At 38.2% G+C, this 14440-nt stretch overlaps 1 protein-coding gene and 1 pseudogene across 1 annotated transcript in view; one reads left to right on the top strand and one right to left on the bottom strand.

Moving 5' to 3' along the window:
* The window catches only part of mop (tyrosine-protein phosphatase non-receptor type protein myopic), a 100336-nt gene extending 97944 nt beyond the window's left edge, over positions 1-2392 (top strand). Inside the window, exon 17 of the mRNA XM_089095376.1 lies at positions 2179-2392. Coding sequence (XP_088951502.1) covers positions 2179-2284 — 106 coding nt within the window. The 3' untranslated portion in view covers positions 2285-2392. The remainder of the gene's footprint in view (positions 1-2178) is intronic.
* A 652-nt stretch (positions 2393-3044) lies between these two features.
* LOC148947698 (sodium/potassium-transporting ATPase subunit beta pseudogene) lies at positions 3045-3944 on the bottom strand (annotated as a pseudogene).
* Positions 3945-14440: the final 10496 nt, after the last annotated feature.

Genomic DNA, 14440 nt, shown 5'->3' with positions numbered 1-14440 from the left:
AAGGGATCATTTGAAAGAAAATTGCTTCTTTAGTGCCTTTTGTAATTATCTAAACGTAATATTGGAAATAAATTACGAATTTCGACAAAAAAAAACTGATTCTTTATACAATAGATGATGGCTGATGTCATGATCGTAATTTATAACCGTGAATGACGCTAAAGTAAAACTATATAATGACGTCATGGGCAAACGTCATGTACCAATATAAGGCTGACAGGTCAAGTCGCCTTAACAATTAAAGTTGGTAATTAATATAAACATAATGGTTTCAAGAGAGAAACCTAAACAAAAGAAAAACTGAAATATCAGAGCCAGGCAAACGAAGTATCTACTGCAAGAAAACAGTATCAAAAATAGAGATAGCATCTTAGAAATTGTGAGAAACAGATTTAAAAGAGATAAAAAAGGCTGGTGAAAGGAACAGTGCTTGAGCATATATAAAGATGGTTGTTTTGTGATCTAGATGTTAAGAAAGCAAAATAGGACAGAAAAAGAAGGATCAAGGAGCGTTATCATAATGATGAGGAATAATGAAACAAATATTGACACAACAGCCTGATTCCCTTTAGCTTGTTCTTTACCAGATTCAAGTTAAAAAAAAAGGAATGTTTTTTTTTCTGTTTGCAGTATATAATTATTGAAACAAAAGTAAAAAATTAGTGTAGAGAGCGAGGATTTGTAGAGGGGGCAGCTTCCCACTTATGCAGATTAGTTTCTGTTTGTTTTAAGTTCTAATTTTGCTTGTTTTCATACCTAAACTAGCATTTCTCAGAGAGAATTGCTCTTGTTTTGAGGTGTTTCGCCATTATTTGGCTGTTCTTTTGCTGGCTACGGGTCTGAGATTGCGGACTCTTTTGGTGCAGGGTCCAATTTCACCCGTAATTTCTCCAGTTTGTCTAATTCGGGTTTAGTGTCTAGATTCTCTGTTAAAACCTCCAATTTGTCTAATTCCTCAGTTGGTCACACCATTTTGACCTAAAATCAAGATAGTATTTTGAATTATATTTCGGAAAATCCAATGTTAGTCAATATAATGTTTGTGGAACGTTTTGGTAGTCTAATCTTCAGGAAAAGAAAACTATGCTATGGCACTGTGCTATAGTTTTGAAAAATCCCTATGCCAACCTATAAATATAATCTGCCACCGTTTTGCATAATATGTTTGAGGGAGACGGGGGCCAAATTATATCACTGAAAATAGTTCTTTAAAATGTAGCCATGCTAGCTAAAACATGAATGACGGTCGCGGTTTATTCAAGATATATTTCCTGTTCTTTTTTAGAACATATTTCCTGTTCTTTATATGTTTCCTGTTCATATTTCCTGTTCTTTTTTAGAGAACCAAGTTGACTCCTTTTGTTCCTCTTTGTATCCTTTTTGTTCGAAGTTTTTTTTGCCTTCGGGTTTTTTCTTAGCTAGATATAGTAAAGAACTATCTTCTGTTGCAACTGACGTCATCGTATAGTTTTACCAATGCGTCATTTATGGTTTTATTCTACGATTAGGACATCATTCATCATCTTATATGCGAAGATTTAGTTTTTGTCAAAAAAGTGGATTTAAGCTGTGAAATTAATTATGGTACTTACAAAAGCATGCAGATATAGGGATTGCTTTAAAATGAACGTCTAAACAGCTCTCTGTGATGTTCCAGTGTCCTGCTAGCGGCAGAGAAAAAACAGAAAAAAATGAGGACACATAAATGGTACCTATGCAAAAGAGTGATTTTCCTTGTTGTTCAAGCCAGGGGACTGTGAATTTCCTGTATAGGTTTTATTGGCCATGGCTGTTCCAAAGGTGATATTTTTGTTTCGACCAGATACTGTTTTAAGGGTATTTTTTGAATTTTTTTTCAATTTGTGTTCAAGATAACATTTTATTACTAATACTAATTCAGATACTAACCTTTCCTGAATCAGCTAGAAATCGCATATTTTTCTCACTTACTAGTTTGTCACTTAGCAGTACAATGAGCCGTGGTTTGTCCTTTACTAATTTGCAGCTCTGCTGCAACCATGACAGAATCAAAGTACTTGGGAACACTTGCCTAACATATTTGTGACGTTCTAAAAATTTATTCTAAATGAACACCTCTTATGACTAATGTTTTATTAAGTCAAATATACGTAAAAAAAAGAAAATTGCCTGATTTCTAAATTAATTTTATCGTTTTAGGTTTTTGTCTGGGGAATCAAAAATAAGTTCATTAGATGCCGACCCTACAGATCCGTTTAGTTCAATAGATCCACTATGGAGCCTTAAGAAGGACTCGAAGAAATAAGTATTGTGTGTAATCATTCCTTTATCGTGTTTTATTTTATTCGCTTTTATTCTGACATATTTATTGTTGTATAATATAATCTTGATAGTAAATTAATTAAACCATGGAATCCTACATCCTCTTCTTGCTTGGATTGTTCTTCAGATACTTTGGCATAATCTCATCAATGGAATCAAAATCTGGGCCCTGCGCCGGGTTGCTTCAGCTAAGTTTGAACAATGGGCCTGTATTACCTACCAAGCAGAGGACAATACCGCTGCGTCACTACTGCACTTAAGCCCTCCTTTCTTCCAAACAAATCTTGATGTCTATTGCGGTAATAATGTAAGTATTTTGGGCTATAGCTATGCCCATAGGTGATACCGCTTTTGTTAACAATAGCACAAAAAATAAAAAAAAATGGAAACGGTTATCCACGGTAAATTTCTATCCCTGAGACTAGAGCTTTTGTATTTTCCCTATTGGATAGAAAGCAACAAGCAGTTCTGACTTTCTTTGAAATCCAAACAAACAATAGATTGCATTACTTATCAGGTTGTATTTCGCTTAGTTCAATGTATTTCCAGTTGTGATTGAAAAGGCTTTTTTTTATCGAAAGCTAAGTTCAAAACTGTATTTTCTAATTACAACATTTGCTTCTCATGCGGCTTGGTGCCTTCTTAATCCTCGCAGAGATACGTATGAAATAAAGCTATTGATAACAACATTTGTTGATGCATCTCAAAAGGCAAAGCTAACTTTTTTCGATATTTCCTTTAGCTTACTCTGGTTTTGGCTCATGCATTTTTATTTGAAATTCAAGGTAACCATGATTGTTTTTATAGTCGTGGTTAATATTCTTAGCCCAAGCTTTGCATTGGATACTGGTCAGGTTACCGGGTTGTAGGTTATCAAGTTTGAGGGCAATGAGAGGTGAAACATACCCAGGTATGTTACTATAAGGGTAATAATAAGCTGGGAATCCTCTGAATGGAAGATAATCAATGGTGAATCTGTCGTTGGCAGTCTTTCCTTCGCAAGAAAGCCATATCATTTTTGTGGATTCGATCCCTTTCGACGGTAAGAAGAGAGGTAATGTGGTAACCGCATTTTCTTCGTCAGTGGATACGATATGCTGTTTTAAATCATCTGGCATATCTGCTGGAAGCTTATCAGCCTTCGTATAAGGTACAGGCGTCCAATCGAGTATCTTGTTCAGTTTTATAAATACACATGGCCGACCTTGCTCATACCCGAATTTATTTTCCTTACCACAATGGTTTCGGAAATCATCTTTATAGATTTCCTGAATATCTTCTAGAAAGGCATCTTCTAGAAACTTTTCTAGAATACTGACTTGTTTCTGCCAATTGCCATTACTTCCACTTGTGAACTCAATTAAGTAAGGATATTTTTCTTCCTCAAATCTTGGGCGAATTGTAAGAGCCGGGGTGGTATCTATTAAGCTATACTCTGTTCGCAAGAAAGCAACGTTTGTATCAATTCTAGCCCAAAGGAAAGCCAAAAACAGCCCAACAGTAAAACAGCCCAGAATAATGTAAAAACAAACATAATATATGAGAATCAACGCCCATCTCCTCACAGATTTCCTAATTGATCCTGATTTTTTAGAGCCAGAGGATTTTATTCTCGATGTATCGGTTTTATCAAGCGCCGACATTTTCTATTGCTTCTCCAACTTGAACTTAAAGTTGTCTTAAAACAACGCAAATATGATGTGAGATAAATTCATCGGGATCTCTTCTTACAGATTAGAAGTTTTCTTCTAAACTGATCAAATATTCAAAACTAAATGGAAACTGAATTTTTATGCATTTTATTTTTCTGTCTTGTAAATTCTTTAAACAGCTATTCTTTCCATATGAATCTAAGATTTTGGATTTTATCGGTCAATCATACGTAGTCAGTCGTTTGTAAAGACGCCCGACAATAGTTACTTATTTAATAATCAGCTAGCATATCAATCATGGTAATTCCAAAGACGCAATGTTGCACACAATACATTTTGTAGGAAAACGGTGAAAAAAACCTTTTGAGTTATTCCATTGTTTTTATAGTTTATCTTCCGCGTGAACTGTGAGATATCCGTGAACCCGTGCCACATCATAGTCACATCTATCGATAAAGAAAGCCAAATATCATGAATGACGAGGCAATTTCCTTGATTTTAGCGTCACACTTGTATTTAAAAAGCAAAAAAATTAAAATTGCAAGAAATTAGTTTAAAGAGTTTGCACCAACAGTAATTTCTGTCCAACTGTTCTCTACTAATACTAAGTCTTCTTAACTTTCGTCAGATTCCTCTCCCAGATAGAAAAACCGTTGTTCTAAGTTTTCCATCTTTTCTAGTTTTAAAAAGTATGCCTTAAACCTTGACTTTGATTGGTCAGTGAAGAAATTTATGCTTGAAAGTTGAACAATGTTAAACTCGAGAAATTACGAACGGCGAACGTAATTGGCGCTGTAGCCGTGCTTAATTTTGATTTTATCGACAAGTGTGACTATAATTTGGCAAGGGCATTATATTCTTTAATTCATGATCTATCCATTCACCTGGATAGAATTATAATATTGCTAAGACTTCTTTTTAGAGAATGGTCTGAACTTGCTTAAAAAAGGAAAATTTCATATTTCCAAATGTTTCTGACGTATTTTCAACATGTTTTCCAATCTAAAAAAAAGAGAAAAAAAATAGGAAAGCTCATTTCAAGAATCTTTTACAGATTATTATCTGTCTGAAGTCATGACATCATACCAAATTCCTGGTTAAAATAGTTGTTAGCTCTTTAAAGGGTTAGGAGCTATGCCAGGAAAGGTACTAATGTTAGCAAAATTTTAACAGATTATTATTGAAAAACCGCAATAGTTTCAAGTTGACATCGGACCAAACTTAGCCAAATATACTATTAGTTAAGGCTGAAGTAGATTGCATTTACTAACTATGTAATGCTGAACTTATTACTTACTTCTAGTCGTAAATCTTAACTGCTTAAAAAAACAATACTGGAAGTACTTGAAACGGAACTTCATTTAAAGAAAACAAACGATGGGGCCAGAAAACGTGGTGCCTAAAAAAGACAAAATTTATTTTTTTCAATGTACTGGCAACATACAATATACTGGCAGAAAATAATTTGAAATCATTGAGTTGTATTGATTTCTGACACTCTAAAATGAGTCAAACAATTTTTTTTTCGATTGGCATGAAAATTACAGGATAAGGAGACTGGATTAAGGGGACGTCATTCGTGAAGTTTTGTGTTTTTTAAGATAACAGAACCGTTTTTTTCTCATAAATCATCTGACATGTGTATATTTAAACTAACAAACAGAAAGACTACAATAAAATAGAAAATGAACAGTTTCTTTTAATTAAATGGTGGATTAATATACATGTATATTGAAGATTATCTACAGGCAGTGTTTCCACTTCTCCCGATTTTTCGGGAGATCTACCGAATTTCTAATCCATCTCCCGACAAAAAAGAAGATACCGAATCTCTCGAAAATCTTCAGAAAGTTTAATCCCCGGAAAATTTTACTTTGTAGTCATTCTTTGTTTTTGTTTTTTACCTGGCCGTTGTCCGTGGTCTTTTGGGGATTTTCCCTAGCGTCCCACGCAATTGAGGCAGCGCGATTTGAATTTATTGGCATATGTATGAACATTGCCCATTATCCATTCCACAGTGGTTGCATTTATTTTCTGTTTTTGATCATTTAAACACCTTCAAGGTATGTAATTAACTAATTATTTTCTATTCATAAACTAACCACAGGTGTCGGCTTTCAGCAAGAAGATGTGAACTAGCACTATGTGGGCCCAGGTGATTCAGTAGGTTCAAAATGATCCAATGTTAATACAAATTTAAAGAAATATGACAAAAATTAGACTTTGTCTGCAATTGCTCTGTAGAACTGAAGGGGTTTGCATCAGATGATCCAGTACAAGATGCAGAGACGAAGTTGCAGCATTGTGAAAACAATTTACCATTTCTGCTGGTTGACAAGTTAGTCCCATTCCTGAAAAATATGCCGCATAAGAATGTTACTGATAAAGTAAGATTGGGTAAGCAGAAAGTGACGAATATAGTCCGCCAGGGCCAAACAGTGTATTACAAAACATAAAATCATGAAGAAAGGATGAAAACGAGGACAACTAACAGCAAGTGAAATATTGAAATCAGTTTTATTGAACCTGAAAAAGCTAAGTCACTAAACCCACTCACCCATGGCCCATATTTAAGACGCTACTCGTTGCCAGGGTGGTCGAGAAGTGCCATTGGCAAAGACTGGCTGGAACATTCCGATAGCATCAATGATGATGAAACAGTAACTCTGACAGCCGTGGATTAGTGGAAATCGGCTTTGAGCACAAGAGACCACAGTAGAAACCAAAATTAGCAAAGTTTGCACATTACTTGTATTCATTGCTATTTTTTAGCGTAACTTCAGAAAGACTACTCAAGGATGTAAAGATAGACAGAAGGAATCGTTTGATAATAGTAACTTTGGCTTCCACAATTCAGATGATACTTGGAATAAAACGAGCCGGAGTTACACCAGACACACTGACGGATGACCAGTCCCTCAGAAAGAGGCTAAAAGGAACAGTAGTGTCTGCCAGCACAGCAGAGCCACTGCATGATCAGAGTGGGTTGCTCACATAAAAAGTCATGAGATAGACACAGATTATGAATGTAATGCGGTATCTGAAAGTTTGCTATTTTTTTATACTTCTTTTCAGTTATATGAGTACTAATGAGCTGCGACTTTGCGTTTTCTCTTTATCATTTGTGAATAACTCTGGGGATGGTGGTAAATCATAGTATCCGCTTCACTCAGACTCAATGGCCAAAGGCCTGGAGTCCGTAATTCGTTTAGATTTTCTCTCCCCGTCCTGTTGTGGACGGGGAATGGGCTGTCGTGTGGAATCTGAAAGGGCGAGAAAAAGTAGGGGTCGATGAAGAAAAATGTCCTAATTAAACAGCTTTAGAGTCTGAATGAAATATGACTGCACTTAGTTTCAAAATTAAATACATTTAAATACATTGAAAGGTTATATTCCTGGTTGAGGGTAAATAGATTAAAGATTAATCTGGGTAAGACTAATTTTGTTATTTTTTCCCGTTCACCAGATTTTTATCCATGGTTTCAGGATATTGTATCATAGTATGGAGCATTAAAGCAGGTGTGTTCTTACAAGTACCTGGGGGTTTATATTGATGATGTTTTATCATTCAAGCGTCATTTACATTATGTTTGTAAAATCGTGTCTCGTAACCTGGGTATAATGAAAAAACTTAAGCATTTTTTTCCTCCTTTTGTTATGCGCCTTCTTTATTTTTCCCTTATCCATCCATATATATTGTATTGTAGTAGCGTTTGGCTTGGAACATTTCCTTCTATTGCTCGGCCAATACGAGTTCTACAAAACAACACTGTTCGGCTGTTAGATGGCCTACAACCCCGGGATTCGATACGAAACGTGTATGAGCGTGTAAAGATACTGCCAGCTTCCGGATTACGGGAGTTGTATACACTTCTATTCATTTTTAGGATTCAGAGGGGTATAAACCTCCCGTGTTTTAATAGCTTGGCTAACCTGAGATCTTCTGTCCATGATTATGATACTAGGTCATCTGCAGAGATTAATATTCCACTGGCAGTTTCGGCCCGATCGATGTTTTCTTTGCTTCACAGGGGGATCAGAAGTTGGAACCATCTTGATCAAAATACAAAAAATATAGGTGATATTTCTTCGTTTAAGATAGTAATTAAAGGGATGCTTTTTAGTAAGTATGAATTTTAGGTTTTTTTTTTTTTTTTTTTTTTTTTTTTTTTTTTTTTTTTAATAATGATATTGGTAAATTTTTATGGCTCCTGGGGGTGATGATTATGAATATGATTGCAAATTTAATGAAAATGTTAAGGTTTAAGGTTTGTGGTGCTGTTTGGGGACTGTGATATAGATAGGTTATTATTTTTTTTCGTTTTTTTATTATTGTTTTGTTATGTTAGTGTATTTTTGCCACCCCCTTGGACAAGTTTTTACTTCTTGGGGTGGCCACTAAACTTATGTTAAATTGTTTGTTTGTTTAGAATAAATCTATCTCTCTCTCTCTCTCTAAGCTTCTAGGAGCTTCCTTTTGTCATGTTTGACAAAGTTGATCGACGAATTTTCTTTCCGGAATTACAGCTGGCTCCAGTAAATCTGCACTCTGAACTTTTAGAATGTGGTACTTCATCTGCAAATCGCTTAAACAGCTCCAAAACTTAATACAAAATAAAACAGTTCTTATTGAAAATTCTACCGAATACTGAAATCCATCTCCCGATTTTCTCCCGAATCCTGAGAGCCATCTTCCGATTTTCTCCCGAAAAAATTGTCAAGATTTTACAGATTGTTTGAAAAGATAAGTGGAAACACTGTCTACAGGAATGGGGTCAGAATATTTCCAGCCCTATAGACCTGAAGTTATGCTGATTTTCAATCTGTGTGAATTACAATTCTCCTCCACATCCGCCGTAAATTTGAAAGTAAAAATATTTTTAGAAATTTCTTGCTCAAAACTATGTCGGATTGAACATTTTGACAGAATATTCAAATGTTGTCAGAAATTTAAATTACATTCCAACATTTTAGTTTTTAAACAGTAAGGCTGGAAAATTTTTATAAACATTCTGACTATTAATTAAAACCTACTATTAAAAAGCGAACAGAAATAAAGTTTTCCGAGAACATTATTTTTAGCGAAAAGTCAAGTAATGTCATGGTGGTGGGGTGTCTTTGGGAGTATCATGTTATACAGCTCAAAAGTTAAGATGGATGCGTTAAAGAATTTTTTCCATGGAGGAGGGTTAAAATATAACAATTACTAAAAAAACGGTGCATTTCCTTAAAAGTCCTTTAAAGATACCTCTTAATATGGTTTAAATGCACCACTAAAATCACCTCACTTGGGGGCGAGGACTGGTGCCACATGGGTGATGGAGGGGGGGGGGGCTTGTGATGCCATGGTGGTGTGGAGTGTTTTGTGGGGCATCATGATAGGCTTGGGTTGCAAAAACTTGAATCACTAAATTTAAATGCATAATTTTTATTATGAAATAACTGAGAAAAATGACATAGGAATGATGAAGGGGGTGTCAGGGGGACAGTCAAGCAATGTCATTGTTGGTTGAATTGCTTAGAGTAACATGTTCTACAGCTTAAAAGTTAATGTGGAGGTGTTAAAGAATTTTTTACATGAAGGAGGGGGATATCTAACAATTACTCAAAGTCACGATACATTTCATTAATGTCCTTCAAAGATACCTCTTAAAACGACTTAAATGTACCACTAATATCATCTCACTTGGGGGGCGGGGGACTGGTGCCACAAGGGTGGTTGAGGAGGGGGGTATGCCTAGGTGGTGTGGAGTATTTTGTGGGGCATCATGATAGGCTTGGGTTGCAAAAATTTGATCATGGGATTTAAATGCATAATTTTAATTGTGAAATAACTGAAAATGTCTTTAGGAATGATGATGGGGGTGTCAGGGGCACAGTCAACCAATGTCATTTTGGGGTAAATTGCTTGGGGTAAAATTTTCTACAGCTTAAAAGTTAAGGTGGAGGTGTTAAAGATTTTTTCCATGAAAGAGGGGGGAATCTAACAATTACTCAAAGAAACGATGCATTTCATTAAAAGTCCTTCAAAGATACCTCTTAAAACGTTTTAAATGTACCACTAATATCAGCTCGCTCGGGGCGGTGGATTGGTGCCACATGGATGATGGAGGGGGGTGTAAGGCCAGGGTTGTGTGGAGTGTTTTGTGGGGCATCATGATAGGCTTGGGTTGCAAAACATGAATCGTGGGATTTCAATGCATAATTTTTTTTATGAAATAAATGAAAAATGTCTTAGGAATGATGAAAGGGGTGTCAGGGGGACAGTCAAGCAATGTCGTTGTAGGGTTAATTATTTGGATTAACATGTTCTACAGCTTAAAAGTTAAGGTGGAGGTGTTAAACATTTTTTCCCATGAAGGAGGGGGGAATCTAACAGTTACTGTAAGAAACGATGCATTTCATTAAAAGTCCTTCAAAGACACCTCTTAAGACGCTTTATATGCACCACTAATGTCAGCTCAATCGGGGCGAGGGACTGGTGCCACATGGATGATGGAGGGGGATGTGATGCCATGGTGGTGTGGTGTGTTTTGTGGGGTATCATGATAGCCTTGGGTTGCAAAAATTTGAATCACGGGATTTAAATGCATAACTTGATCGTGAAATAACTGAAACATAGCTTAGGAAGGATGAAGGGGGACAGTCAAGCAATGTCATTGTGGGGTGAATTGCTTGGAGTATTGTTCTACAAAGTAAAAGTTAAGGTGGAGGTGTTAAAGAATTTTTTCCATGACAGAGAGGGCAATATAACAATTTATCAAAGAAATGAAGCATTTCATTAAAAGTTCTTCAAAGATACCTCTTAATATGGTTTATATGTACCACTAACACAGCTCACCCTCTAAAAATGATTGTTAGGGGAGCAGCCGTATATTGTCACGATAGTGTGAAATCTAGTATCCCACACAAAGAAACGATACATTTTCATTTTATCGTTATAAATACGTTGACAGCGATTATCTCTGAAAATCAATACTCAACGGCTTCTTGTCAAATGTTGCAGGTGCATGGAAAAACAATGGCGCTGGCTAGGGAACACCTATGACGTCAAGGGGAAAGTATTTCTCTAATACAGAACATTGGAAATAGATTGGTGGTTCTCTCGGTTAAGGCAAAAATCCGTTGGATGGGAATGACCTTTTGAGTCCTAGTGGGGTCAAATAAGTAATGAAAAAAAAAAAAGGAAAAAAATCGTTGAACGTTTCGAGCGAAAAAATAAAAAAGTCATTAAGTTAATGAAAGAAAAATGCTTTGAGCGTTTCGAGCGAAAAATAAAATGTCAAAAAGAGTATCGTGATGGTTGCGCAATCATTGCGTCGCCTTACATAAAGTGTGTGCCGTCATTAAGTCAAAGAAAGAAAAAAAGCGTTGAATGTTTCGGGCGAAAAATAAATTGCAAAAAAAGGTATTACGTGACAGTGATGCACAATCATTACGTAAGGTGTGTGTTGTCGTTAAGTTACAAGCGGGGAATCCCCCATGCGTTCCTCTCACATGGTTACCTAAAATTGCGTCAAGCATATTTCACCTGACCGTTTGAAACGGGGTAAGTCGTGTGAAGTCATTGTAGTACGGAGGGGTGTGTCATGGGAGTCTTTCCAAATGTATTCCCTTTAATAGAACCAGTGACCGTATTGCGTAGGTGTGGCGGCTTGAGGGGTTGGTAGCTCCACTTATCTAACCCTTTAAGGTATGAGGGTATGTCGCATGACGTAACAGGGACACCTGGATTCCAGGAAAGCCGTTTAGACATATATAGGTGGAAAACACCTGGGAATTTCGCCTAGAAACAGGTCGTGTTACCAGCTGACCGCGCTGCACAGGTGCGAGGGGGGTGTTCCCATTTGAGCGCTTTCCCATTTGAGCGCCACGGAATTTTGTTCCATTTGAGCGCCACGGAATTTTGTTCCCATTTGAGCGCCACGGAGTACCATTTGAGCGCCAAACCCAAAATTGTGATTTTGCGGTGGATGAAGCGTGGTTTGCTGCCACATTGACCTGTAGAAATATTTATTGCCACGAAGACAACGAACAAAACTGAGGATTTTATTGGGTCAATGGTTGTGAAATAACTCTGTACTGAGAGTTAAGAAGCTAAACGTTTGTTAAGCTTGTGAAGAATATAAGTGAAGATTTTACGCACGTTCATAGGGTAAGAACTGATTGCCGCTGAAGAAGGCTTGCTGGTCAAGTCGAAATATTCGGCTCTTTTTTTAGAGTTATTTCACAACGATCGTTTACAAATGGAACGAAATCACCCAAAAATCGTGCCAAAAACGGATAATTCAAATTAATATATTGGTAAAAATACAAACAAAAACTGCTAATATCACACATCCGGCGAAATGTTATGTGCGACACCCAAGAGAAGCTCGTCTGCTGTTCGAGTTCCAGCCCTGTACTCCGTCGACAGCTTTTCGAGTCGTTCGTTCAGCCTTGCATACTTCTTGTTCGTCCGATGGATGACATGACCCTGGAGTAGCTGTGTCCTTGCAGAATCGACGACTGCTTGTTCTTCCTTCAGGAAAGAGATAAACTGCCACAAGTTCGGGTGGTAGCGACCGACTCTTCGGTTAAACCGCATGTGCCATGATTCGAGGTCGTTGTTTGTCCTTCGCTGGATGCCGTAGACTGACCAGAAATGAGGAGGACATTGGTCGAACCACTGACGGCTGAAGTAAGTGACAAACGGACGAGCCGAAGGCCAGGTACGAACGATGTGAGAAATGATTGGACCAGAATTGATTCTGACGATCGCTGGAGGTAGGAACGCCAGAGCCAGAAGCTTTCGAACGTAGAGGTTGAAGTCTGCATCGGTCATGTACAGCTCACGGACTGAGTGACGCCCCAAGTTTCTGATTACTGCTTGGCAAAAGTGGAAGTAACACCCACGGTGCTTGGCGGCCGGAAAAACTTGCTTCACGGATGTCAGCAGACCGGTCTCAAAATCAGAGACGACGGTCGTCGGGCGAAGTGTCACTCCTTTCATCGCAGCCTGTAGGATCAGCTCGCTGAAGACGTCGTTGTAAAGCTGCGCAGACTTGCTCTCCATGAGCACGAAGACAGCGGGAAGTTGCTTGTCGCCGAAGAAAACGTGAACGGTGAACAACTGGCCGAATGGGGAAGGAGCTGAGTCGAAGGTGCCGTCCATATACCATTCCGGGCTTCGTTCAAGCAGACTTAACGACTCGTCGGTTACAAAGCAAATCGCAGCGTTATTTTGAAGCTGAAAGAGGAGGAATCTCTGGTTTGCAGACGTCTCACTGAAAGCCTGGGGCAAGGGCGTCGGTACGGATATAGTATCAGCGGGCAGTGGTGGTATCAGCTTGTTTCGTGATCTGTACATGGACGACTTCACGTGCTTATAGGGTAACTGAGGCAAAGCACTCAGCCCACTGGCAGCAGCACTTGCGACCTGGCCGTCGTAGATAGCGGGAATCGGACGAGTAGTACGGGCTGACTCGCTTCGAAGGTCTGACCGGAATTTGTACTGCTGGGTCTGCAGAGGATCAGCGCTGTGGTCGTGCGTACCAACTGAAACTGGTGAGCCGTCGCTGGAATCAGTGTGTAACCGCCCGAGACATCCTTTCTTCATGCATCTCCAGCTCTTCTTTCTTCCTCCAGAAATCGGCTTATCGAATCTGTAGACGAAACCGTCGTGTTCTAGCAGTTGTTTATTCTTGGAGCTCTTCATTGTCAAACTGACTTATTAATACTAACCAGAAATATTGTTCCTGGCATCATTAAATACTTGTTATAAGAGGGTAAAAAAATATGCTCCCACACTAAATCCTATTGCATTTTGTGGGTAAACGGTTGTGCAATCGCTTACGCAATTAGGTCACCTGACCTTGCATCGTAAATTAGGATTAATGGGCGCTCGAAGTAAATGTTATAAGAGGGTGCAAGATTGTTAGCTCAGTTCAGTTCAATTTCGGACTTGGATAAGAGAAGAGCGATTTTCAACATGAAGAGGAAACGCAAAATATTATCTGGCGCTCAAATGGGACACAACTGAACTAATTAAAATACGGCGCGCAAATAGGAAATTCCCATTTGCGCGCCATGGCGCTCAAATGGGAAAGCGCTCAAATGGGATACACCCGTGCGAGGGACTCCATTTAGAATTCCATATTATCGCTACTTTTCTATTATCCCGACCACATTCCAAGGAATTATATTGAAACGCTCAGGAATCTTGCCAGGGGTGGGAATCTTGATAGGGGCTCTCATGGGAATTTAGCCATGGGCTCTATAGGGAATCTTGCCACGGCTCTCATGGGAATTTGGCCACGGGCGTTGTGAAGTCAGAGGGCCTTGTAGAAATTTGCTATGGGCCTTGTAGAATAGATTGACCCCTCACTACTGGCCGAAGGCCCTAACTGCCGATCCTAGAGAGCGAAATGAGGCAACTATAAGCTATATTTTAGAAAGCCAAAGGTGTCTGTGGGCCAAATTTCAAATGCTGGTTTTTGCGTTTGAGA

This window comes from Artemia sp. Qi Xiang Cuo, chromosome 10 (assembly GCF_049724085.1).
Source record: "Artemia sp. Qi Xiang Cuo chromosome 10, ASM4972408v1, whole genome shotgun sequence".
Classification (NCBI taxonomy): domain Eukaryota; kingdom Metazoa; phylum Arthropoda; class Branchiopoda; order Anostraca; family Artemiidae; genus Artemia; species Artemia sp. Qi Xiang Cuo.
Note: the sequence above shows the minus strand (reverse complement) of the source record. Positions and strands in the feature narration are given on the sequence as shown.